Source organism: Taudactylus pleione, unplaced genomic scaffold, assembly GCF_031769625.1.
Source record: "Taudactylus pleione unplaced genomic scaffold, aTauple2 ptg000205l, whole genome shotgun sequence".
NCBI classification, from domain to species: domain Eukaryota; kingdom Metazoa; phylum Chordata; class Amphibia; order Anura; family Myobatrachidae; genus Taudactylus; species Taudactylus pleione.
The window spans coordinates 4,200,541-4,228,252 of record NW_028284607.1 but is presented as its reverse complement, the minus strand read 5'-3'; the positions used below and the strand labels follow the sequence as shown (position 1 = coordinate 4,228,252).

Genomic DNA, 27,712 nt, shown 5'->3' with positions numbered 1-27,712 from the left:
AACCATGCTCTGCTACCAATGTTGCATCGGTATATACAGCAAGGCCTGATTTAGTGAATATATAGCAAGGCAGGTTTCCATGGAGCACCTTGTAAGTTTGGCCTGCAGAAGGAATTGCTTACAATTTATTCCAAAACACCTCGGTTAAATAAATACTTAAATAAAATAGGGTGCTATGCAATTGGATCTATATAATACAATCACAGTGAGGTATGTATGGGGTGAATCTGCAATTGAGCCATTGGTTCACTATGTACAATTTCCTTGGGCCTTACTTTGCCTTAGACTGGCCCTGTATATTACTAGTCATGAAACTGCTAGGCCTACCTATATTACAGTAAAAAAATATATAAATTCTGCGCACACGATAGCGAAAATGCCACTCAGTATAAATGTGGTCCCCACCACACGTTAATCAATACACCAAAATATGAACCAAGCGCAAATTCTATAAGGTACCACCAGTTCTTATCAAAGAATCTGTGATCTTCGTAAGTATATACAAGAATATGATCACGTAAACAATATCCTTCTTATGACGCTGTTTTTCTTTAGCGAATTCCTCGAATAAAACAGAACAGTCCGTGAAATAGATGTGAGTCGGTGCAATAACAATGTAATATCTCCACTTACATCTAAGATTCTGCTGTCCGTCCCTTCTCTGTATCCAATCTGGACAATAGCATAATGCTCCAACTCAGATTTTTCCAATTGACCGCAATTCCTCATAAATATTAGAAGAAACAATCCATAATGTAATTCTTAAAAAATTTATTGATACACATAAACAGACAAATGGCCCCGTACCAGATGGGGCCTTCGGACCAAGGCAGACCAAGAAACCTCCCTTCTGCTCCACGGGAGGTTTCTGTCCTCCCTGAGCTCGCCTTCGGACACCTGCGTTACGGTTTGACAGGTGTACCGCCCCAGTCAAAAACCCCACCTGCCACATGTGCCGACTACAAAGTCCTGCAATTGCGACCGGTAAGGATCGTGGCTGCTTTGGGAACCCAGACAGAGAGGGTGAGAGATTATCCTACAGTGTTCCTTATCCGGATTATAGGAACACTTATTGCATGTTTTTTTCCCCCTGCCTTGGCCCTACCTATATTACAGTTTAAATATTGAGAACTATTCAGCAATAATGCTTTGTGCAGCTTATAAATGAATGTACAATACAGGCCCAATTGTGAACTGTGTGCCAAACAGATTATACTTCCCAAATATTTTCTGCTTAAGTGTAAGCTTGCAGTGAAATCCTATCGGCCACAAATGTGTACAAATTATTAGAAATGTATTATTCTAAAACAATTTTATTGTTTGCCTATCCCAAAATTAGGACTCCTCCTATTCTAGACAATATGTTGTGTGTATTTAAATATAACTGAAGTCCAGGTTGTGTTTGGAAGAAAAGTGCTAAAACATAAATATATATATAAAAAAACTATTTTTAAGGTGGGTCCCATCTGTTAGCATGGGTCTGACTCCCATACATTAAACGTTGCTGCAGAAATCTATACTAAACATGATGTGATTTCCTGGGATGTAAAGGTGATCATGTGCTTCTCTGGGTGACGAAACATTCCCTCGGAAATTTAGGAACGCAGTTCTAGGTAGTCACAACGTTATATTACCAGGACTGGATGGGGAAAACAGGACACATGGAAAGCCCAGACGCGGCGGGTAGCAGCTTACAGCCTGTTATTCAGTTAGATTCTCTGTATATGAAGTAAAAAAAAAAACACCTCTATGGCCAACATAGTAAAGAAAAGCAACATCATAGTATGTCATTAAATGTATTCAAAGTGCTTATTTTTGAATTAAATAGACAGGAAACTTCAATTACATTTAATTTTACACAACAAATAAAGTTGCAATAGGTGACGGTGTTTTTGGCGGATGCTTTTTGTTCCAGTCTCAAACCTCTGTAAATGACTATTTCCTCTCCATTACTATCTTTGATCATGTAAAATGTAAACGGAGATACTGTATCCTGTGCACTACCTATTTGAAAAATGATGGGTATTATGTTAAGAACACTCCATGAGCTTATGAAAATAAGGCATGCATGTGTTCCAGTAGTTAGTGAGTGATATGTGCCTTCTATTATGAAGATAAAGGGGCTGCAGATTAAATGACCTATCAGGGCCACGCTACTGTACAGGTAATTCAACAACACAAGGCGTCCTCCTAATTAATGTATATATTGCATCCCCATACATTAGTATGGAGAATGTGATTCAGAGAAGCAGATACATCATGTTTACGTTTCGCATCGCTAATTCATTTCGCCATCATGAGATGATGAAGCTTACCTCGGTAGGGGGAGAGGAGCAGTGAAGGTCACCGCTTCACTCCTTGTGTCCAGCTTCTGCCCTTTGACGTGAGCGGACAATGGGGCACGAGGCACTGCCAGCGCATGCGCACTGTGCAGAAGACTTACAAGACTCACAATATTTTTTGTACTGCTTACTGGGATCATGGATGGGCGGTTTATTGGAGGACGTCGCCGATAAGGTAAAATTTCTTGAATGGCTACAAAACATTACTATATTTTACATCAATATGATGCGATATACAGTGATATATTCCAGTAGCCATTTAATTATGTACATTAATAGAGCCCTAAATCAAGTAAGCTGTGCTTGTATTCTGTAGTAAAAAGATGTCTTCTTTAAAAGGAACATTAAATCCATTTGTTCTATTTTCCCTTATAGTCCACTTTGACAACAAGTTCTTGACCATACATAATCCCCATACTCAGGAAACAGAGAATCTCACCCCTGGGTGACGGGATCAGCAGGGGAAGGTGTTTAAGGATCAGGCATTCAAAAATTAACAAACCCCCTAGTTAGATGTGACAGTGAATCACCCAATGTTATCATCAATACAAAAATATGAGTCATTCTGTTCAGTAAACAAATTACTAAAAGGCTGTATGATGCTACCGGTTGAGGATTAATCACAAATGAAAAACTTTTGAGCTCTCGCTAAAAGTATAGTCCTCAAATACAATGGTGTGTCCATCTGACGAGTCTGAATGCTGGTTGTCACAAGCAATTGTCATGTATGGACCCAGACCTCGCATACTGTGCTGTTGGACCAACAACAGAGCAGTAATTGTAAGTTCCTAACAATGGAACCAAATTGTTTCCGGTCACTGGCAGCGGGTATTACGAGTCATCAACGCTTCTGAGCATGTTCTTTCTGTGAAATGAAAAGATAGAAGTGTAATAACTTATATCATATACAATATAAAATCCATAGACAGTACCAGTAAACAGGGGCGTAGAGAGCCACGCGGGGCCCCAGTAAAGAGGGGGGCGTGGCCTAATTCCAGAAGGCGTGGCCACGCCCCCTTGAAAAAAAAAAAAGTGTTTTGCAGCGCCGCGCACCGGGGAGGGGGCGCTGTGAGCCCCTCAGCCCGGCGCAAAGCCAGTGGGGGGCACGATCAGTGTGATCGCTCCCCCCTTCAGGCATAGGAGATTGCTGTGGCTGCTACTTAGAAGCCGCAAGCAATCTCCCGCTGCAGCCCAGCACACGCTGTGTGCTGTGCTGCTGCAGAGGGAGGGAGGGAGGAAGTGAAGGGGGGGCGGCACCAGACCCGAGCCCCCGCCGGGCCCGGGTAAACTGTACCCGCTCCCCCCCCCTCTCGGCGCCCCTGCCAGTAAACATACAACACAAATTAGGGATACCAGCAAAGCTGGGTAAACACCTAACAGATATATCTGCAGATGATGGTTGTTCATACACACTGACCACCATCATCTGTCATCTGGCCACGGGTCCAACCGCGACCCCCTCCCCGCGGCCTCCGCTGCAAGCGTACAGGCGATTGGCTGACCGCCTGTACACACAGCACAATGGACGGATACATGATTGCCATTGTCTGTGCAGCACAGCCGATGCGATATGTTTGTGAATGATGTCATTCACAGACATATCGCTGGTACACACTGGCCAATATTTCTGCCAGTGTGTACCCAGCATAACATTCTCATTTAATTTGTCTCAAGAACCTGTAAAATGTTTAAGATAAAGTCGCAATTATCTGTACAATTAGCAGCATATCTCTCAAAGCAAAATACACAGACAGGGACTACATAGCAAACAATACTAAGTTCTGTCAGATAGGAACTTTTGAATTTATAGTTTTATCTCTATTTAACTTGAGTTTTAGGGATACTTTGCAAGAGTATAAGGAGGTTGTAATCACCTTAACAACCCTCTGCAGCTGAGATAGAGCCTCCTCATATCTCTGCTCAAAATGCCTCAGGTTCTCGCTCTTCACCAGCTGCTTCTGTAACTGTGGCACGCCCGCTTCCTTCAGCATGTTTATATACCTCTGCTCCTGAGGAAGATACATGCAGGAATGAAAACATCAGACATACCATTCAGTTATAGCACTAAAAGCAAAGTGACAGTAGGTAGAGGCTCCCATAATTAAGGAGCAAGTCCCTGTATGCCTTCTGTAGCGCGGACTGACCTGTCAATGTTAGACATGGAATGCAGAGATGCTTTATTGCTTAATGTCAGTCTGCAGAGAAACAACACTAAGTTCTCCCCCTGCACAGAGGGTTTCTTCCACAGAACATGACAAATATAACTTCCAGTTGGCATATAGAAGATAATCAAAGCTGCGGTAGGTTTATCACCCACTGATGTTAAGTTGAGGGAAGGAAGAGAGGAAGGTGGAAACACTGCTGGGTATGGGGCCTTTGGAATGGGTTTATCCTCAAAGTTTCAATGTTCTTTTGATACCCATGGGAAAAAGGCCATAGAGGGATATTATCTCCCTGAGCACACTACGCAGGCCCAGGATCAAGTAAAACAAAGAGACCTATCCAACCATGTGCTGAACCAAACAAGACAGGACAGAGAGGGCTCAGAAAGGGAAATACTTTGTTTTGTAATAACTGCTGTAGAATACTAAGAACATGATTGCTGGAGAGGACTGGTAAGGACAACGTATTCTTAACTTGTGTAATATTTAAAGAGAGAAGTTGCCATTGAGGAACAGGAAATAAAACCATGAGAAACAAGTGATAAGTGAACTACAGATACATACATTCTCCTAAGAGTATACCGACACAGTATACCGACACTTCACATACAAGCAATCAAGTTCCTTTAGACATTGTTAGCTACAGTACAATACATAACTTTTAGATAAACATTTCCATGGACAAAATGTTTCTACACTGATGTCCAATTTATCAATTATCAAACACTAGAACAGTATCCTCTGGGATCCCCATCATTCAGGCAAAAAGGAGACTTACGCTATTACCTGTTAAGACTTTTTATTCAACTTCATAGGGAGCACAGGAATGGCAATGGGTATAGCCTGGAGAGGAGAGTCTGGGCACCATATAGTTCACTGAAAATACCCACAAGCCCAGGCTCCTCTCCTCTATACCCTGCAGCCATCCACTGGACCTCAGTTTAGTTTACAGGCACGAGGTAGAAGGAAGTGCTGCACACACACCGGCTGTACTTTCCATGGTTGTATGGTCTGACAGGTCACCAAGGAAACACACCCCGGCAATCAGATGTGTCAGGGTGAGCACATAAGTCTACTTTTTTTCTTCCTCCACTATGGGGCACAGGGATTACACTGGGACGTCCCACAGCTGTCTCCTATGGGTGGGGACGCTTCTGAGCTGCAGTGAGCACAGAAAGCTCGAAGTTGGCGTCCGAGGATGCAGAGGTATCAAAGGCGTATTTGCGGATGAAAGTATGAGCAGACGACCACGTGGCAGCCTTACAGAGTTGTTCTGTAGAAGCCCCACAGTGAGCTGCCCAAGAAATCCCCACTGACCGGGTGGAATGGGCAGTCACGACGGCAGGGGTAGGAAGGTTTGCCAAGGAGTATGCCTGCCGAATGGTGAGGTGGAGTAAATGGGCCAAGGTCTGCTTAGCAATCGGTCAGCCCCTCTTATGAACGTCATATAAGACGAACAGAGAATCCGACTTGTGAATATGACTGGTTTGTCATAAATCTGGATAGCCCTCACCACGTCCAAAGAAGCTTCCGGCTGAGAAGAATCCAAGGTCAGGGAAGCAGGTACCACAATTTCTTGATTGTTGTGGAAAGGTGACACTACCTTGGGAAGGTAGCCCAGGCGAGTCCGCAGCACAGCCCTGTCCGAATAGAATATAAGGAACGGGGCGCGACATGACAGTGCGCTCAAATCAGACACAATCCAGGCCGACGCGATGGCTAGAAGAAAAACTGTTTTTCATGTGAACCAGCGCAAATTAACATGTTTGTAAAGGTTCAAAGGGAGCTGACTGGAAGGCTCGGAGAACCACAGACAGGTCCCAGGCAGCCACAGGAGACACAAATGGTGGTTGAACGTGGAGAACTCCCTGGAAAAAGGTTTGCACGTCCGGGAGCAGTGCTATCTGCCTTTGGAAGAGAACAGACAAGGCTGAAACCTGGACCTTCAAGGACGAGAGCCGGAAGCCAAAATCCAAACCTGCCTGCAGGAAATAGGATTTTAGTACTTACTAGTAAAATCCCTTTCTCCGATTCCACAGGGGACACTGGAGATCTAGACCCTGGGGTATAGACGGGTGGATGAGAGGAGCTGGCACTTTAAATCTTAGTGTGAGAGACTCCTCCCCCTCTATCCCCCAGAAGCCCCAGCTAGAAAAATGGAGCCCGAGGAGAAGGAATCAAATCACAAAGACGGCAAAAGCCGAATAGAAAACACATAACAACATAGTGTACACAATGAATGTAAAAACAGAACACATGTAAAGGAGTGCTGGGAGGGCGTCCAGGGATTTTACTGGCAAGTACCAAAATCCTATTTTCTCCTTCAACCACCAGGGGACACTGGAGATCTAGACACTGGGGACGTCCCAAAGTTTTCCCCCTGGGTGGGAGAGCCCTGAGGAACTTGCAAAACCCTGTGATCAATAGTAGATTCTGAGGCCGCAAAAGGTATAAAAACCAATAGAAACAACAAAAGTGTGGACTAAGTGGCTGCACAGCAAAGGTGAGTTGCCAAGGCACCACGACATGCAGCCCAAGAAGCACCCACCGCACTGCGGAATGCGCAGGAAATGAAAAAATGAGGAGGACAGGCACCTAACAGACACCTGTTGGGTGGCCAAACGGATCCATCTGGCCCTCCGTCTGCGTAGAAGTAGGTCAATCGCATTAGCAGCATCCAAAAAGAAGACAAGGAAAACCGACTTCCACAATGCTGCTGTACAGGCCACAAAGCTGAAGAACCCGCAGCACATCCAAGAAGAGGGACTACAGAGAGCCATCCGATCATACCAGAACACATTCTGGTGGGTGATGTGAAAGGCTGAAATCACCTGTAGGCAGGAAAAACGACAAGTCACTGATATCATCACAGACCTCATGAAAAAATTAGATGAAGGAGGCCGACAAGAGAGGACTCCCAGCTCCCTCCTGGCCTAAAGCAAGACCAATAGGAGGACAGACTCCGAGAGAGGAGTTTCAATTCCACCTCCTAGAAAAAATAAAGGCCCGCACAGAGAAGACTGGAGGAACATCAGAACCAACAGAGATGTAGACAGGACAAATGGAGGCTGTATTCGGAGAACTTCCCTGAAGAAAAGTTAGAATCTGAGGGAACAAGGCCAGGCGGCGCTGAAAAATATTGACAATACAGAGACCTGAACCTTGAGAAAACCAAGGCGTAACCCAGCGGCCATGCCCCGAAGAAGAAGGAAACGGAAGCAGTGTTGGGATAAAAAACTCCCCTTCTGTACGCCAGGTCACATCAGATAACCAGATTATAATGAACTGGCGTACATGGTGTGCGAGTCAAGAATACGGTGGGAACCACAGAATCCATCAACCCCCGCTATGACTAAAGATAGCGGCCTCAACAGCCACGCCAATAAATGCAGCCGCTGCAAGACTGGGTAACGAAAAACCTAAAACAGAAGGTCCGGTCAAAGAGGTAGCAGCCAGGGTTTCTCAATGAGGAGCAGTTGGAGATCTAAGAACCAGTCCCAACAGAGTCGGTTTGGAGTCACCAGGATGACCATGGCCACTTTTCACTTGAACCATTAGAGGACTCGCGGAAGACACCCAAGCCAGTTCCTGACTGGATTCAGCGGCAGAGATTGCCTGTTACAGGGCCATAAAGCAAGTGACGCCAAGGCCATCGTGCTTCGTGTCCTGAGGAGAAAAGACGACACCACAGTTTTTACAGGTGCGCATCACTGCAGTATCCACCTCCTTGGGAGTCTTATTTCTGAACATGGTTATCGTTACAGAAAACCCCACACACCCAAATGACAAAGGTAAAAGGGAGGGGTGTGGATCATTAGGTCTACATTGTCTAGATAAACAATGTTTAGGTAGACAATGGAAGATAGACAGGGTCTGAAGGTCGACATACTAAAGGTCGACTAGTAACAAGGTCGACAGGTACTGAAGGTCGACATGTACTAAAAGTCGACATGCAATAGGTCGACAGGTACTGAAGGTCGACAGGCAATAGGTTGACAGGTACTGAAGGTTGACACACTAAAGGTCGACATGGTCATTAGGTCGACACTCATAGTCGACGTGCAATTGATTGACACTTTTTTTTTTTTTAGGGTTAGGCACTTACCCTGACGGTTAGGATTAGGGTAAAGATGAAGGCTAAAATACAAAAAAAAAACATGTGTCGACCATACAGGGGAAAACCCATGTGTTGACCATTCGCATGTCGACCAAATGACCCTGTCTACTGTCAGTACATGTCGACCTTTAGTGAGTCGACCTTCAGTACCTGTCGACCTTGTTACTAGTCGACCGTCAGACCCTGTTTATCTACTGCCTAACTTCCATTGTCTACCTAAACATTGTCTATCTAGACAATGTAGACCTAATGACCGGATACCAAAAGGGAGGTAACAAAAATGGTCTAAAGTGCTAAGTATAAATATACTGAGAGCTGTACTCACTCTGCCAGGGATGTCCCCTAAGTGACTAGTTATAACAGCAAGCATATAGACACAGAGAAGAAATACTCACAGACCACTCAATGCATGATAATATGGGCAATATTACTCAACGATCCAGCTGTATACAGACAGAAAGGAGTTAAATTTATATAACCAGGCTGCAGGGAGCAAGTTATTTAGGAGACAGGAGTTTTTCTTCCAGTGAGGCAGGAAAATAGCCGCTCAGCGTCCTGAGAAGAGTGCGCCCCAGAGCTGGGGGAGGGGCTAACAGGAAGCGGCCCCACCCCCGTCTGGCCAGACCCGCAGGGTAATGGCTGTGGCTGCTATTAAGCTGCCCCCTGCTGCACTGTACTTCCCTGGTGGTCTAGTGGGCGGCGTGGGAGACCGGGAGCCCCCACTAGCCAGTACCGCCGGTGGTCTCTTACACAGGTGGTAACAGCTGCAACCTGTGGCCCCCTGCCAGTAGAGAGCCGCCCTACCTTGTCCCCTTGTCAGCGCCAGCTGCGGCTCCAGTGTCAGAAGTCAAAGGCCGAAGTCACTGTCCCGTTCGTCAGTGCTTCGGCCCTGGAGTGCCAATGGGGACGTCCTATAGGACACCTTACACTGCCCACTCATAAGTAAAAAAAATAAAAAAATTAAATGAATGAAATAAATTTAAAAATAAATTGCGGGGGGACCATCTAACACAGTCCCCCCTGAAAAGAGGTGCCCATCTCTTGCTGGCATTAAACTTAAACTGAGGTCCAGTGGCTGGGGTATAGAGGAGAGGAGTGGAGCCTGGGCTTGTGGGTATTTTCAATTAACTATTTGGTGCCCAGACTCTCCTCTCCAGGCTATGTCTCAACTCAATGTCATCCCTGTGCCCGCTAGTGGAGGAAGAAGAAACATTGCTACATGCAAAGAATGCCACCTTACATTGCCATGTGGAGAGCACAGGAGTAAAATCACTTACCTGAATTTTCAGAAGCATTGTGAATGCCAGACCTGCCTTCCCTGCACGGGCAGTCCTTCCAACCCTGCACATACAAACACAGCCACCTATGAATGAAGGCCGACTCCTAAGCTTATATTTCTTTTACCATTCCATTAGTTTAGTAATGCGGGATACATAAATAGTGAAGGGCTTCTCTATATGCAGCAAAGGGCACAGAGTAGAAACGAAAGTCTTACGGTTGATCCTGCACCGATATGTATTAATAACTTATCCAGAAATTTCTATATGGTTCAAAAAATGAAGTGATCCTAACATTTCTCCATTATATTATTTATAGTAATGTATTCAATGGAGGTGCCACTCGACTATCTTTATTTCATGTAATATTCAAGAACAAAAGAGAAAAGCAAGATTTTATATCAGGTGCACTTGTTGAATCACGAGATTGTTCTCCTACATAAGTTTTTCTGGAAGGATAATAAAATTATTAGTAATTGTTTTCAAATATTATGTTGTCCAAAGATTGAGGCAAAATATTCCAGCCGCTATCGGACTCTTAATTAATCTGGTATATCAATTCCTGTGATTACTGTATGGGGCGGTATTCAGTAATATTACCTAGAAGTCTGTATCTATTACTGAATACCGCCCCATACAGTAATCACAGGAATTGATAAACCAGATTAAGAGTCCGATAGCGGCTGGAATAATTTTTAAATCTATACCACACTCTTATTTCTTCTTTACACATATATAATTTGATTTTACAATATTTCACCTCAATCTTTGGACAACATATTTTAAAACAATTACTAATAAAGATTAATTTTATTATCCTTTCAGAAAAAATTATGTAGGAGAACAATCTTGTGATTCAACAAGTGCACCTGACATCAAATCTTGCTTTTCTCTTTTGTTCTTGAATATAACATCAGAATCCTATATGGGACAGGCAGAGCGCTACACATGAAACCAAAGATGAACAATAAGGACTGTGAGCTGCCCTTTGTGAACATTATGTGGAATTCACACACCCGCAAATCATTAACAAAAAACCACAAGACATAAACATTCTGCCCAGATAGCAGAGGTTGCTGCAATGGCGGCACGCTGTCAGATAGCAGAGGTTGCTGCAATGGCGGCACGCTGTCAGATAGCAGAGGCTGCTGCAAAGGCGGCACGTTGTCAGATAGCAGAGGTTGCTGCAATGGCGGCACGCTGTCAGATAGCAGAGGTTGCTGCAATGGCGGCACGCTGTCAGATAGCAGAGGTTGCTGCAATGGCGGCACGTTGTCAGATAGCAGAGGTTGCTGCAATGGCGGCACGCTGTCAGATAGCAGAGGTTGCTGCAATGGCGGCATGCCTGCTGTCAAGACAGCAGAGGTTGCTGCAATGGCGGCATGCCTGCTGTCAGATAGCAGAGGTTGCTGCAATGGCGGCATGCTGTCAGATAGCAGAGGTTGCTGCAATGGCGGCATGCTGTCAGATAGCAGAGGTTGCTGCAATGGCGGCACGCTGTCAGATAGCAGAGGTTGCTGAAATGGCGGCACGCTGTCAGATAGCAGAGGTTGCTGCAATGGCGGCACGCTGTCAGATAGCAGAGGTTGCTGCAATGGCGGCACGCTGTCAGATAGCAGAGGTTGCTGCAATGGCGGCACGCTGTCAGACAGCTCCAGATAGCGTAAAATGTTTTTATACATTCGCCCCTCAATGTTTACATTAGACAAATGCAAAGGGGAAAATATTTAAAATGTAGGTTAAGGATCTCTTAATATTGTACTTATTATTTATTTTTTTGCAAGTATCCTTATATGTACCATTAAGAGAAGTGTTAAAAACAAAATAAAAAAACTTTGACATGACAAATGTATAGAGAATGTGGATGTAAGAGTCTCAGCCCATCCATGCCCTGTGTATATACCTGTGGATATATACTCGGATGTACTGTGGAGCGTCATAGTTTATTACACATTTCACTTCTTTGGTGTCGATTCCTCTCGCTGTGGCATCTGTGCTTATTAACCTGTATTTGAGATTGAGGCAAGTACACAAAAGTGTAAAGTAATATATGCGGCACCAAACCAAATGTACATTGTCAGATATTTACCTAAAGAAACTCTAAAACATAAGTGCAACTCGTGTTGGAGTTCCAGTGAAAATATTAATATTTTTTTTTATTTAAATCCTAACAGTGGCCCCCAATACTTTTATATCAATCCTTTTTTTTCCCATTTATTTTTATTCTCTGCATTTAAGATTTTGTACATAGTATTTATAAAGATAAAGTTTGTGTATTCTGTAAATGGCGGAAAGAAACTCGATCTATAGGGGGTTTGCAGTACCGATAAGCAAGTCCTGGAAACTGAAACATAAAAGCTAAATGTGACTTACCACTTCATTTAAGCCATGTAAGTAGATAACTATTATTATATTAACAATTGAAGAGCGTATGTTAAGTAAAGTCTCACCCCACACACAAACAGTATATAATAAGTGCAAAACAAAACATGGAAAATATGAGCAGATGAAGAGACGTGGGCATGATGTGCCTAAGCCCGAAGACATTATTCCAACTCACAGCTGTAGCTTTCCCTGCTCAAAATCCTTCAGGGTCTTCCGTCTCTCCCCGGGGCTAAGACGGGAGGAGAACTCGGCCACAGTGATTCCTCCAAAAAGCTTTATGAGCAGGAACAAGCTGTGAAATACAAGGAAACACACACTACGAGATGAACAGTGATGTTTTCCCTTGTGGTACAGTCTCTTCTACTTTATACAGTTAAATGCACACACTCAAATATGTAGAGTAACAGGTGATCTCTGAGTTTTGGTGACTATTTAGAAAACATCCAAACAGGGCCATATCTAGGGCTGTGCGAGCGGTGCAGGGCTCTGTGGGTGGCACCGTCACTGCCCCACGGCCGTTCCTTTTGGCTAGTATGGTGCTGTTCAGCCAGTATCGGTGCGTCAGTGCCACCTGTAGCAACTTTTGTATGCTCCAGGCATGCTCCCTGCTGTCTGTACAGGCCCTCCGAGCATCCTCATGACACTCTGAGCAGTGCTGCATGTCGGTGCTGGTGGCCACGCCCCCTCTGTGCAAAATCATGACATCATGTGCTCTGGGGGCAGGGCCAGCACAGGGTGCACCGAAGCCTTGTTACAGCACTGCAACGTAATGCAGGTGAACAAAAACAATATAAAACATAGACTTTGAAAGTCCCCCAAAATAGGAAGGGACTTTGCTTGTCACTGATCACAGAAGTACATCACATCAGAAGCTCCAACCAGTAGTGATTTTGAAACAACAGTGGAAAAGCTACTGCAAAAAGGTCCAGGAGATGTCACTCACCGGTGGGAAGATTCTCTGGAGTTGGTGAAGCAGAGGACACGGGAAAATCGCAGCGTAAGCAAGAAGTGCAGGAGGATGAGCGGTTTGGAGCTAAGGGTGCAGGGGATGTAATAGTGCTGAAGAAGATAAAGAAAACAGTTGTTTCATTTTCTAGCAACCTACTGAGATCTTGTTTTGCACTGCGATTAGCATTACAATAACACTTCCTGAAACGAACACCTAAAATTAGATATTTCTCAAAAAAATAAAAAAATAACACGTCTGATAAGTATCCCATCTGCTTACCGTAAGCCCGTCTGGTAGGGAATAGTGTCCAGAAGAAGGCGACTCAGTCACGGAATCCGCAGTATCTAGTTTTGGCTGCCTGTATATGGATGTGAAGAGCCAGGGCTGGTACAGGCCCAGCTGTTGGAGTTTTTCTGGGTTGTGTGTCAAAGTAGCAGAGAAAAGCAGTTTCTGCAAGGGGACCTGACCCTGGCAATAACTGGGGGATAAAGGCAAACATAATATAAATATAATGACATATAGCAGAGGTTCCCAAACATGGTCCTCAAGGCTCCCCAACAGTTCAGGTTATAGAGATATCCTTGGCTGAGCACAGGTGACTTAATTAGTACCTCAGTCAATTTGATTTAATTACCTGTGCTCAACCGGCAGCAGCAGACCGACACTGGAACAGATCCTGGCATCGGCAGCCCGACAGCGCTGGAAATCCCGATAGTCCCTAGGTAAGTATTAACTAACCTAACCTACCCCCTAACCCTAACCCTCCCTTAGGGGTGCCTAACCCTAACCTCCCCCCCAAGTGCCTTACCCTAACCCTTCCTCCCCCTAGCCTAACCCTAACCTCCCGGGGAGGTGCCTAACCCTAAGTCCCCACTGGGAGCCCTAGCCCTAACCCTCCCCCCCCCCCTTCAATCGGGATGCTGGGCGCCGGTCTCCCAGTGTTGGGGAAATGAGCGGCGTCTACATCTAGACGCCGGGCATTTCACCCTCGCCGGGATATGACAGTCGGGAAACCGACTGTCGGTATAATGTCAGCCGGCTTCCCGATTGCATCCCGCTCAACCATGGATATCTATAAAACCTGAACTGTCGGGGAGCCTTGAAGACCGCGTTTGGGAACCACTGACATATAGTGTGGTAAAGTATGTATGACAAAACTACTGTACTGTAGGTAAAGCCACAAGGTACAAAGTTAACAGTGATTAAGTGATATAGGGGGTCTATGTATCAATAATCGCAGTACTGCTGCAATTATTATCGGTCCAACTCGCAGGGGATATTTTAATTTTTAATGAAAATATCCCCGCTATGTACAAAAGGGAACTCGCAGGGACAGTGGTTACGGTAACCGCTGTCCCTCCGAGTTATATCCCTGACATTTAGTAGAAGTCTTTCACATTTGTAAAAGACTTCTCCAGGGGAAGCTTCCGGAGTCGGCCGGAGGCTGTGAGAGAGATCGAAAGCTCTCTCTCCTGCCCCTGGAGCCTCCATAGACTTACAGTATTTTATACCATCTGAAGATGGTGTAAACTACTGGGGCTAAGCTATTCTATTTGCACCTATTATCAAATACATAACTTTCTCATCGGTACATGAGACTTGCGGTCTCGCTGGACAAACAACCAACAGCTAGGAGTCGAGGCAGGATCGAGACGCAGCCGGACAGACACTAACAGCAACTGACTTGTAAGGAGCCGCTTATGACCTGTCTCTCCAGAGCCTCCTCCACCGCTTACAGTATCATACTCGTATTTAACACGGATCAAAGGATTTGTAAGTTATACATGTGACAAGCTTGCTACGAGAAAGTACACAGGCTGCTGTGACTTTGTAGCAAATAGTGCATTATCTCCGGTGATACTGAGGACTATTTAGCATAGATGCGAACAGTATGGATTACTATTTATGTTTTTAAAAAATATTTTTTGGATGCACCTCCTCCAGTGATTTTTCTGATAATTACTATTATTATTTTTGTGAGTTATTTTGGGATAATATAGTAACTTAACAGCCAATTAACTTTTAACATTGCAATTGCTTATTTTGTATGTGTATATCTATTTTTTATTTTCATTTCTATTTTGTTTTCTTATTTTTGACCGGTCATAACGAATTTATCATAGTAAAATTCTTTTTTATATACAATTTTTGTTTGTATGGTGTTCTGCTCATATCATCTCTTTTGGAATCTCTATTCTTCATATTCTACATATTATTTATAGCATTTCATAGCGCAGGTATTGAGCTCATTTTGTACATGTTTGGTACACCTGGTCTCCAGGTGTATTTTAGTGTGCTGCCACAGGCACATTGATTCAATCTGCTGCTTATAATAGAAAGATTTTTTTGACGCTCTCTATATAAAATTCACCCATTATCTATCCATATTTGTTCCAATTGTTTTTTAACATTATATTAGCGTTAAGAATTAGAATTTTGGTTTATTAAGCTCCGAAAAGCTTTGCTTTTTAGAGTTTAGTACACAGGGGTCAGATCATAGTCCCTATTGATAATAATGGGGACTGCAATCTGCAGCGCTAATTAGCACTTTGCCAGAGATTTCTGTGAAATCCCTTGCATTGTGCCATTAGAAACGAAGAAAAAAGCGAAGATGAGTCCACACTAGTAATATATCTTATAGCTATCGAAAATAATTAGTAAATGGTTAGATTATTAGGAAAAACCAACATAGTGGTTAATTACTTGGACAATCCTGGATAACCAATGGTTGGTGGTGCACCCATAGACTTTGTGCAGTACACATAAAGAAATGCCTTTGCTCGAGGCAAAGACAGAGGGAAAGACGCGCGTTTCGCCGGAGGGCTTGGTCACCTGAGTGACCGATTAATCTACTATGTTCACTCTATGGATATGTCATTCAGTTTATGATGCACATTTCCATGACTAGTATGATTAGTTAATTGCTTATTTATTTTTATACCCAGTGTATTTCTAAATTCCCCTTTTCCCCTTCCTTTTTAAGGTTCATTATTAAAGGTTATGTTTTATATTCTTTTCTATATTTTCAAATTACTGTTACTATATTATACTCAAGAGTGCCCCAGTATAGACATAATTTGTCTTTCCCTCTGTCTTTGCCTCGAGCAAAGGCATTTCTTTATTGTGCCATTAGCACATAGGAGACATACATAAAATAATGTAGAAACTGCAGTTTCTGCATAATTTTATGTATCAAACAGCTTGATACATAGGCCCCATAGTTACAATCAGTTACTTACTTGGCTGCTGTAGGCACTATAGGCTCCCTCCGAGTGAAAAGCATTCCTCTTGCGCCAGGCTCGGACTTGAACACTGCCTTAGTAACATGATGTAACCAGTCCTGGTTCATACGATCAATCATACGATCTGCTTCATCAATAACCTGCAAAAGAAATATGACAGCTCAACACAAAGGCACAAAAAAAACTCCCAAAAATTTCTTCATTGACAAAACACTTTACTTAGAGACCAAATTACCAAAAAGCGCAAATGCCTCAAGCTGAAACCTTCTGTCTGCTGAATGTGATCAACAAGCCTCCCCGGCGTACACACGAGTATGTCAGCCAAGCTGGAGAACCCAGACATCCTAAGAGTTAGACAGGAGAGAAGATCACATCTCAGCTAGTAGACAATTATATAAAAAGTAAAATAATGATGTGGAATGTCAGAATCATGTGAAAACAAGAAAACTCACTTTCTAATTACCAGAGACTCTTGCTCATTGGAGAAAGATTTTTGTCCCGCTAATAAAACAACCTTCAATCCTGTACCATCCACATAAATATTAAAAACCTTGCAGACCTAAAGGGAAAAACATATAAGTGGGTAAATAAGGGGGATGATTGGGGAATAGATGTGTTGGTGGTTCTGGATGTACATGATTGAGCCAGTCAAACATTTAATAATTACCTGTTGTGCCAGCTCTTTAGTGGGTAACATGACCAGAGCTCGTACCTCACATACAACGCGCTGCAGCAGAGACTATAAATAGAGACAGATACCAAGGATAAGAGCTCGGCTGCAGAACACAGAGCACCAGTAAGTGCTTTCAGCAAACTCACCTGCACTATGGGGACAACAAAAGCCAGAGTCTTTCCACTGCCAGTGGGTGCAGAAACACAAATGTCCCTTGGGCGAAATCCACCCCTCCCCAGAAGGAAACTATGGGAGCAACTGTCCAAAATAGCCGGGATAACTTCTGCTTGAACTAAAGTATAAACGTGTGAATAGAAAAAAAAAAAAAGAACAGAGTGTATATCTTTAAGATGTGAAAGGTCTAACCAAGCAGACTTAAGAAATAAAATGAATATAAATGTAAATAATTATATTACTACCTGGAAAGAAAGATTTCACTTTGTTGGCTTCCAATTTTTTAAGAAGTTTTGGGTGCAGACCAGGAAAGTCGTGTATGGGGACTAGATTATCTTTAACATCCTTCTGCACTAGATTAGGATATGCCAGCCACTGGGGTAGGACAGGCAGAACCTACACAAGAAAAGTTAGATGGGATCACTATGAAAGTTATAAACATACAAAGGTTAATGCACTTAGATGTGTCACACAAGAGAATATGTGAACAACACACAGTGACATTACCTTCTGAACAGGTTTTGTCTCAAAGCCACCTAAAAGAATAGAGTTGGGATCTGTTCCACTCTTCTGCTCCACGTTTCCATCCCCTCTTTGTGCTGCTTCCAAGCAATTGTTTTCTTCTTGCTCTTCTTTACTGATTTTCTTCTTGCGTGGTTTCTTTGCTTGTACCTCTATTGTCTCCTGACCTGTTGCACTCTTCTGCTCTAAGTTTCCATCCCATCTTTGTGCTGCTTCCAAGTAAACACTTTCTTTGTGCTCTTCTTTACTGATTTTCTTCTTGCCGGATTTCTTCGCTTGTACCTCTACTGTCTCCTGATCTGTTCCACTCTTCTGCTCCACGTTTCCATCCCCACTTTCTGCTGCTTCCAAGCAAATGTTCTCTTCTTGCTCTTCTTTACTGATTTTCTTCTTGCGTGGTTTCTTTGCTTTCACCTCGACTGTCTCCGGATAATCCTCAGGGTCAGAATCACAGGTGGGATTTTCCACCTCAGCCGCTATCTCCTCAATCTGACTTTTCTTACGTTTCTTAGGTTTCACCTTAAGATGCTTAGTTGTAGCAATATCTGCCACCTTCTCTACATTGCTGGATTCAGTGACTTCCTTTCCTTCTTGCGCCTTACCATGTGACTGCAGCTGCCGTTCTTTGGCTTGCTGACGTAACTTCTCTAGCAAAGCTTTGGAGCGATCTTCAGATGGATCGACCTCATCACCAAGGTACCTACGGTTTGAAAATGTTTAATAGTGCATTAATAAGCTAATTAATGAGAGCTAATGCAAAAGGCAATTTTACATTGAACCATAACAGAATCTATTACACATAAGGGGGCTTATGTAATAGGGCAGTGTTGGCTAACCTTGACACTCCAGCTGTTGTGGAACTATATATCCCAGCATGCCCTGCCACAGTTTTAGCATGCCCTAATAGCAAAACTGTAGCAGTGCATGCTGGGTTATGTAGTTCCAGAACAGCTGGAGTGTCAAGGTTAGCCAACACTGTAATAGGGTGTGATCTGCGGTCGGTGCAGAAAACTCCTGTGAGTCTGCCTGCGTTTTTAAAGCAACAATCATTTTAAAAGTAAATCCAAGCTGGTTTTACCTTTAAAATGATTGCCGCTTTAAAAATACGGAAAGATTAACAGGAGTTCCCACAACGGCTGCAGATCGCACCCAATTACATAATCCCTAGTGTGTCACTGGCATAATAAGAGAAATGTTGTGGTTTGGATATAAATGGTATAAAAGGGGAAAAGAAAACATACTTACTTGCACAAAACAGTATTGGAACAAAACACCAATTTTATTTCCAGTGTTGTACAACAGAGCTACTATTACATACTAGTGTAAATGAAGACAGAGGAGCAAATAGGTCTTGTTTATATGGTATCCAAACAGTCACAAGGTGTATTGGCAGCCTGGTGATTTGGGAAAAGCACCAGGCATATGAAATAATCTAGACAGTTTTCCTCAAGGAGGTTTTTTTTTTGTGTTTGCAGGTCTCAATATTTACATCCACTAATTTAGCTAAAAGTTAGATTTTACCAGCCACATTGCACATCACACCCAATTCCCACTGCACGGACACCCAGTACACATTACAGCGGAGGTTCCCAATCTTTGTCATTACAATCCATGATTTAAGGATATCCATTATATAGCACAATTGACTTAGGCCCTGATTCAGACCCACTCGCGAGCGGCTGTCCGCTCGCAAGTGGGTCGATGTTCTGCACTGAGCATGCGCACGACGGAGGGAGCTCCGTCGTGCGCATGCGCCAGACGCGACGAGCGAAGGACTTTCCTTCGCTCGTTGTGTCTGATCAAAGGGGGCGTGCTGTCGATGTTGATTGTTGATTGTCGATGTAGTGGGCGTGCCTCCCTGACGGGGGCGTTCCTAAGGGAACGCCTCCCGTCAGAAGCCGGCCCACTGACATCACTAGTGATGTCAGTGGGAGTGATTTTGGCTCTGATAGAGCCAAAATCACTCCGGGCCTTGCGGTTGAAAACCTCAACCGCAGGCTCCGGCACGCAGTTTCGATGGTCGCGACCATCGCGCCCATCAAACTGCACGCTCGTATAGGCTGTGGGTGGTGACCCACAGCTATACGAGCGTCCAGGAGGACGCTCCATAGTTATGGAGGCCGGCCCTCATTCAGAGCGTGCGCTCTGCTCAGAGCGTACGGCTCTGAATGAGGGCCTTAATTAGTACCTCCGTCAATTTGATTTAATCACCTGGACTCAAGCATGGATATCCTTAAAACCTGGACTGTAATGGCGCAGTTTGGGAACGGTTGCAGATAGATCCTCCTTCAGTAAATGTACCCTTGAAAACATTTAGTATGATACGGCACTAGACTATATAGTATGAAGGTGACACATGTTTAGTACCAAATAGTTGCTTGTAAAAGATTAACTCAGAGTCGTATTTAATTAGCGGTGAAAAGTGACGTTTTTTTGCCATTGGCGAAAACGGCCGTTTTTCGCCAAAAAAGGGCGATATTTTTGCAAGAAAACAGGCGAAAACGCAATTGGCGAAAGAAAACTGGAGAAAAGTTTTCTCCATTCCAGACAAGGCGAAAAAAAAAATGCAAAAACCCTATTTTTGGCAAAAAATGTGGGGATTTCTTTCAGAACCCTTTGGACACCCTCCCTAATGATAAATTACCCCCCCAAAAAATCGTAAGTTGCGCACTTTGGCGAAAAATGACCACGCAAATTTTGGGTAAAAATAAACACATTGAAAATGGTTTTAATGTATTGGGTCTGATTTTTCGGGGGGGCGGTATGGATGTGTAAAGTGTTTTAAACATCGCACAGGGTCGCAGCGGGTGGTTTTTTACAGTTTTTAAAATTGTGTTTTTACGACACGGAAATGTACTTGCACCCATTTTAACGTACTCCCAATTTAGGTGGAACAGTAATTTCCTGGAAAAAAAATTGCTTACTATCATTTTCAATGTTTTTTTTTTTTTTTACACCCAAAATTGCGCGGTAGTTTTTCGCCAAACTGCGCAACTTACAAAATTTTTTGGGTGTAATTTATCATTAGGGGGGGGTTGTCCAAAGGGTTCTGAATGAAATCCCCACATTTGTAGCCAAGAAATAGGGATTTTGCTTTTTTTTCACCTGGTCTGGGATGGAGAAAAATTTTCTCCAGTTTTTCTTTTGCCAATTGCATTTTCGCCTGTTTTTTTTGGCGAAAATATCGCCTTTTTTGGACAAAAACCAGCCATTTTCGCCACTAATTGAATACGGCCCATTGTCTAATTTACGTGCTTAGGTTGGTGTTGCTTCTAGGAATAAAGTAGAACTACTCAAAATTATTTTTAGCGAAAGCTAAAAAATAAAAATAAATTCATTTTTGGGGAGCACTCTTTTGAAAGAAAAATATATAGAATGACAAAATTCTGAAAATATGATGTAAATAAAAACGTACCTTTTATTACTGTTTAGGGTGAATGGACTCTTAAAGATAGTGAGTCCACCCAAAAATCAATAAAACATTAATCACTGGAAAAACATTCCATTAGCAATACTTCCAACATGTTCTGTTGTCTCTAATTCACATCGGCGAAGTATGTTTCAACGTTGTTTATACGTATAATGTGCATTAGCATTTGGTAGCACTGGAAAGGAATTCTTTCAAATAAACTCATAGAACTTAAGGTAATAGGCACTTAATTGTCTTATATGATTCGGGTGGACAAATTCATAAGAAAACCTTGTGATACTGCTGAACATTAACAAGATAATTAACCTCAATCACACCAATGTTCTAATATATCTCAAGTATGCCTCAATGTAATCTATCTCAGTTCAGACCTTTAGCACATAGCCCATAGCTCTTTAAGCAATGATATATGAGTCCAGGGTACTTACCAGCCAGCATCAGGATCTCCTGCTGTCGGTTTTCTCGTGTCGGGATTTGAGCCGCCAGTATTACATACTGATTACATTTAAATAGATAAAGGCAGTAATTTTTATGAGCAATTGATTAATAAGTAAGTAAATTGACATTAATCATAACTCCTTGCTGTGTTTTATCACAATTTCCAAATACAATAAATATAAACCATATCACATATTGCAAAAGGCAATATGTCATTAGTACAGATAAAGGCAATGATCTTCATGAGCAATTGAGCATGAATGAGAATGAGAACATAGATAGTGAGTAGTACAGCACACAGATGCACTGACACCTTCTGCTTTCCAGCCTCTTCCAAGACAGGACGCTGGAAGAGACAGGGGCCAGTGGTTGTGGCTGATAGAAACAACAGTAAAGTGGAGGCAGGCACTCACATGCTAGGATTAAGATGGCCTGTGATATCACTTAGGACATTGCAGAAGCCACATTCACTGTATAAGGACTGCCTGCACAGTGAGTGCCGAATAGATTCTAATAATGCTCCAAGACAACGCTATCCCCGCATGGAAGACATAGGGAACGGGGGAAGAGAAGTAGGACCCGCGTTTCGCCGGGTAAGCTTGTTCACCTGTGATCCTCATGAAGATCATTGCCTTTATTGTACTAATGACATAATGGAAATTGTGATAAAACACAGCAATTGTCTACGATTAATGTCAATTTACTTACTCACTTATTAATCAATTGCTCATAAAAATTACTGCCTTTATCTATAGAAATGACATGTTTTCTCTATGTGTTTAAGTGATATGGTCCATATTTATTGCATTGGTAACTGTAACTAAGGGGCCCATTTATCATCTATATTTGCGGCTATGTTCCTGAAAACACCCATTCTCAGGGGTTAACCGCAAATATTTAGTATGCCCCGGAAGTAATAAGGAGGGACCGCAGCAGGCAGCCGTATCCCCCATAGGTTTCTTGGGGGATGCGATGAGGCCAAATTTACCAACATCTGAAGATGGCGTTAGCAGCTGTAGCCTATGGGCTACACACCGCATAATTAGGTGGCGGAGAGTTCCTCCAGAACCCTCACCCGGCAATGGCCACCGCACAAGTGCAGTAAGCAGGACTGCGTATGCGCGGCAGCTCTCCGGCACATCGCAGGGACAAGGCTCCTTTCGGGGCCCCTCTCCCTGCATGTGCTGGATAATACATCCCGGCGCTATGATCACATCTGCAATGCAGTCATGGGCGCTACTGGCATGCCCAGATCGCATTGCAAGTGCGTTTAGGGGACCTAAATGCAGCAATTCTTTCCACAAAGAGAAAAACACTGGACTCATATGTTTAAAGAGCTATGGACTATGGAGCTCATTCAGAGTCGGTTGTGAGCGCTCACAACCGACTCGATGTTGCCCCACCGCGCATGCGCACGACGGAGCAGGCTCCGTCATGCGCATGTGCGAGACCCGGCAAACCGACGGGCGCTCCGTCGTTAGAGGTCTTGTAGCAGACAGGGCGAGCTGTCGATGTTGAGTGACAGCTCGCCCCGTTTGCTGGGCTGGCCGGGGGCGTGCCCGGCCAAACGGAGGCGTTCCAGTCGCAACACTTGCCGTTTGGGGGCGGCCCCACTGACATCATTGCTGATGTCAGTGGGGAAATTCCTGCTCTAACAGAGCAGGAAGCTCCCTCGGGCTTACGGGTGCCCAGTCCCTACCCTATGGTCTGGTAGTAAGCCCCGATGGTCTTGACCATCACCCATGTTGGTCGTTAGAGCTGTGAGTGTTAACCCACAGCTTAACGATCGACAAGGAGGCAGCCGTTCAGGATGCAAGCGGCCACCCTGATTCAGAGCGACCGCTTGCATCTAACGACTGCCTCTGAATGAGGCCCTATGTGCTAAAGGTCGGAACTGAGCTAGATTACTTAACGTGCTGCTATAAAGTTTCCTGCTTCGTCTCCTTACCGAGGCGAAGCAGGAAGCACTAACAATGAGATTTTATTTTTATTTATTTATTACCAGTTATTTATATAGTGCACACATATTCCGCAGCGCTGTACAGAGAGAATATTCGGCCATTCACATCAGTCCCTGCCCCAGTGGAGCTTACACTCTATGGGCCTGATTCAGACCTGCTCGCGAGCGCTGTGCGCTCGCAAGCGGGTCGATGTTGGCCCAGTGCGCACGACGGAGGCAGCTCCGTCATGCGCATGTGCGAGACCCGGATAGCGACGGGCAAGCCGTCACTCCGGGTCTCGCTACAAAGGGGGCGTGCTGTAGATGTTGAGTGACAGCACGCCCCCTTTGGTGGCCGGCCCCACTGACATCAAAAGTGATGTCAGTGGGTGGACTTCTTGCTCTGTAAGAGCAAGAAGTCCACTGGGACTTGCGGCAACGAGACCCTACCACAAGGGTCTCGTCGCAAGTCCGATGGTAGCGATGGTCTTGACCATCGCGACCATCATCCTGGCCGCTCGCACTAGCTGTGCGAGCCAGGAGGCCGCCCTAAAAATACAATAGGCGAGCACTGATTCAGAGCGAGCGCTCTGAAAGAGCGTCCGGCTCTGAATCAGGCCCTATAATTCCCTACCACATGCTCACACACATACACACTATCGTTAATTTTTTTGTTGGGAGCCAATTAACCTACCAGTATATTTTTGGAGTGTGGGAGGAAACAGAAGCACCCGGAGGAAACCCACGCAAGCACAGGGAGAATATACAAACTCCACACAGTAGGGCTGTAGTGGGAAACGAACCCATGACCTCAGTGCTGTGAGGCAGTAAAGCTAACCATTACACCATCTGTGCTACCCATGTATGAATATCTCATCGGCCAGAGAGGGGGAGCGTTAACTCCCCACTCCGACGATCCCTGCCGGAGAACATAGCGCATCAGCCTAGTGCTGATGCGCTGTGTCTCAGTCCCGGCCGGCTCCACTGAGCATGCGCGGGATCTCGCAAGTATTGCGAGATCCCGCATGCAGCCCTGGAGTCGGCAGCCGCCGCAGCAGGGAGAGTGCTGTCCCTGCTGTGGGGATAGGGCATCGCCAGACTGTGGCAGGCGATCTGACCGTTCATACAGGGCTCAGGCTATCGGCGCTGCTATCTTGTAGATAGCAGTCTATCTTGTAGGTAGCAGTGCCGATAATGACAGGGGCGCATAACGCTCCTGTCATTTACCGCTAAACCGCACTTCTTACATCTCCCCCATTGAGACATACTTGAGATATATTGGAACATTGGTGTGATAATTGTGATTGTGATTAATTATCTTATTAATGTACAGCAGTAACACAAGGTTTTCTTATGAATTTGTTTACCCTAATCATATGAGACAATTAAGTGCCTATGAGATCTTTTTACCTTAAGTTATATGAGTTTATTTGAAATAATTTCTCTACACTGCTAATATGCGTACACTTTGCCGATGTGTCCCGGTGAAGGTGACCAGGATTGTGCCGCATGCCTGCCGATTGGCCGGCTTCAGTGGCGCTTGGAGATGACGTCATCTCCAAGCGTCCACTTCAACGCCGGAAAAGCCGGGTCTATGCAGACCCGCTAAGGTGTGAACGGCACCAACTGAGGAATATCCTGGGTTGGCGTCGGGGGAAATTCCGGAATGGAACACTGTTCCAACCTCTGGGTCAGACCCGGAATTTCGGTATAAAAGCAGTATTACAGACAACAGAATATGTTGGAAGTATTGCTAATGAAATGTTTTTCCAGTGATTAAGGTTTTATTGATTTTTTAGGTGGACTCACTATTTGAGTCCATACGCCCTATTTTCTTAGAAGAAACAGTAATAAGGAGGTACGTTTTCATCTACATCATATTTTCAGAATTTTGTCATTCTATACATTTTACTTGCAAAAGAGTGCTCCCCAAAAAGGAATTTATTTTTTAGCTCTTAAAAATAATTTTGAGGAAATGTATCCCTTCATTTGATAGGAGATAAAAGCATTGCGCACGGAAAGTAGTATGGGCAGGCGCCTCCAGCAGCGGAGGTGGCTGGGAACCAGACTAATGACAGCTTCAGCTGCTTGTTTTAATTAACATGATACCTAAATCGTTTCTCTGGTGCCGCAGATGCTGCAAAGCACCAGAGCTCAACGGAATAAAATGCACCTATAGGAGGTTATATACATCACCTGTTAATGACAAACAGCGACATCGCGATTCAAACACCAATATTGATTATAATATTATATATCGCTATATACGGAGGAAAATCACGTGGAAACACAGCATGTAGAGGTCGCGCTCCAATGACGTCATCACTATGCACAGTGGGCGATGGCTGCCGGCGGTCTGTGCGTACAGTAACTCTATCGCCCCCTGCTGGATTCTAATATGTTTGCCACAAACTCCCGTACGATCGATGTAAATTTGTATTAAATCTGCAGCAGTGATTTTAAGAGTTGTGTAGTGCTGCTCCTGCCGCGTGGTAATAACATGCCTACCCAGCAGTATTACTGATTAACGTGAGTTTACTATTACTTATAAAGTGATAGAATTTGCTTTTATAGATGTAATGCTATAATCACCATGTTTCCCCATGCAAAGCATTTTTATCATGGACTGCAACAGTTCAATAACCGCGGATGTCCTCCGATGACCCCGAGATAGGCTTGTCCTTAGATAAGTTAATCATGGATGGTCGATGGATTTTGACCATCACATGTTCAAACGAACAAAGGGCCTGATTCAGAGATGTACGCAGGGGCTGGCTGGCACTTTTAGCCTGGAGGGCAAACACAAGCAAGTGGCGTCGGCTTTTCTACCAGCACATTGTGGCGCTTGGCCCCGATAGGGTAATGCCCTTGAGAGCCGTTCATGCACAGTGCGTGCCGAGGACCCGAACCAGAAAGCAGTGTGATAACGTTACGCTATCACACTGGAGCTCTACTCCTGGCAAGAAGATTTTAGTAAATTTGCATGAAAATATGAATTAATACATTGCGAATTTGGGTGTAAACTATTTATCACATCTACATTAAAAGTGCGGATTATGATAAATAAGTAACTTAGTAACAGACCTGCCATCTTTAGGTTCAGTTTTGTGGCGCTGAATGCAAAGAGTGGATGTGTATGGGAGAGGAGGTGTAGGGGAAGAAGGTGGATTTGTAGTGGGGAGGAGGGAGCTTGTGTGGGGTGGAGGAAGGGGATTTGTAAGGGGGAGGTGGAATATGTGTAAGGGAAAAGGGCTGGTATGTAGTGGGGGAATAGATGTGGCAGGGAAGAGATAGGATTGAAGGGAAAGGGGGAGGTAAGAAGGAGAAAAGAGAGGAACAAGCAAAAGGAGGGACATTGACAGAAGGATGGAGAGGAGAGTGGGTGGAGAAAGACAAGGGGGCAGATGGGCAGGGGCGTATCTACCCATTGGCCAGGATGGCACTCGCCAGGGTCGCCGGCCAAAGGGGGGGCGTCGTCTGGCAGTGCCACCAGCAGCCAATGGGTGGACTACCCGAGGGGCTTGAACTAGCCCCGCTAGTCCCCGTGCCATACAAGTGTAGGGCAGACCGCAGTGACAGCGGCCTGCCCTACACAGTAAAAAACACACATAGCAGTCAGACAGACTCTCATTGGCTGTTGCGTCCACGGAGGGAGCCGGCTGGAGCTCACTCATGAGCTCCGCCTTCTGGCTCCCTCCGCAGCAGGTAATGGGAGTGACGTCATGACATCTCTCCCATCCCATAGTGCAGAGTGAGAGCGTGCCCGGAGGAGTGGACAGCGGCAGACGTCGGCAGGACCGGGGATCAGGTAAGTTACTTTTTTTTTTTGTTTCTGTGTATTTTTTTTTCTGGCACAGCACAGGGAGCGAGTATGGCTACTAGGGGGCACTGTATAGGGGGTGGCCGCTACTGGGGGCACTTTATGAGGGGGTGGGCGCTACTGGGGGCACTGTATAGGGGGGGCCGCTACTGGGGGCACGTTATGGGGGGTGGCCGCTACTGGGGCATGTTATGGGGGGACTACTACTGGGGGCACTGTATAGGGGGGACTACTACTGGGGG

At 44.6% G+C, this 27,712-nt stretch overlaps 1 protein-coding gene across 1 annotated transcript; it reads right to left on the bottom strand.

Moving 5' to 3' along the window:
- Positions 1 to 751: 751 nt before the first annotated feature.
- DDX51 (DEAD-box helicase 51) lies at positions 752 to 25,984 on the bottom strand. The gene is made up of 15 exons (XM_088477852.1): positions 25,847 to 25,984; positions 17,829 to 18,543; positions 17,567 to 17,717; positions 17,294 to 17,439; positions 17,142 to 17,213; positions 16,927 to 17,033; positions 16,710 to 16,818; positions 16,472 to 16,614; positions 13,512 to 13,710; positions 13,227 to 13,342; positions 12,459 to 12,575; positions 11,802 to 11,903; positions 9,899 to 9,962; positions 4,217 to 4,351; positions 752 to 3,207 (listed from the first exon to the last, which is right to left on the bottom strand). The coding sequence occupies exons 1-15, from the start codon at positions 25,867 to 25,869 to the stop codon at positions 3,184 to 3,186; spliced, it is 2,223 nt and encodes a 740-aa protein (XP_088333978.1). The 5' UTR covers positions 25,870 to 25,984; the 3' UTR covers positions 752 to 3,183.
- Between the last annotated feature and the right edge of the window lie 1,728 nt (positions 25,985 to 27,712).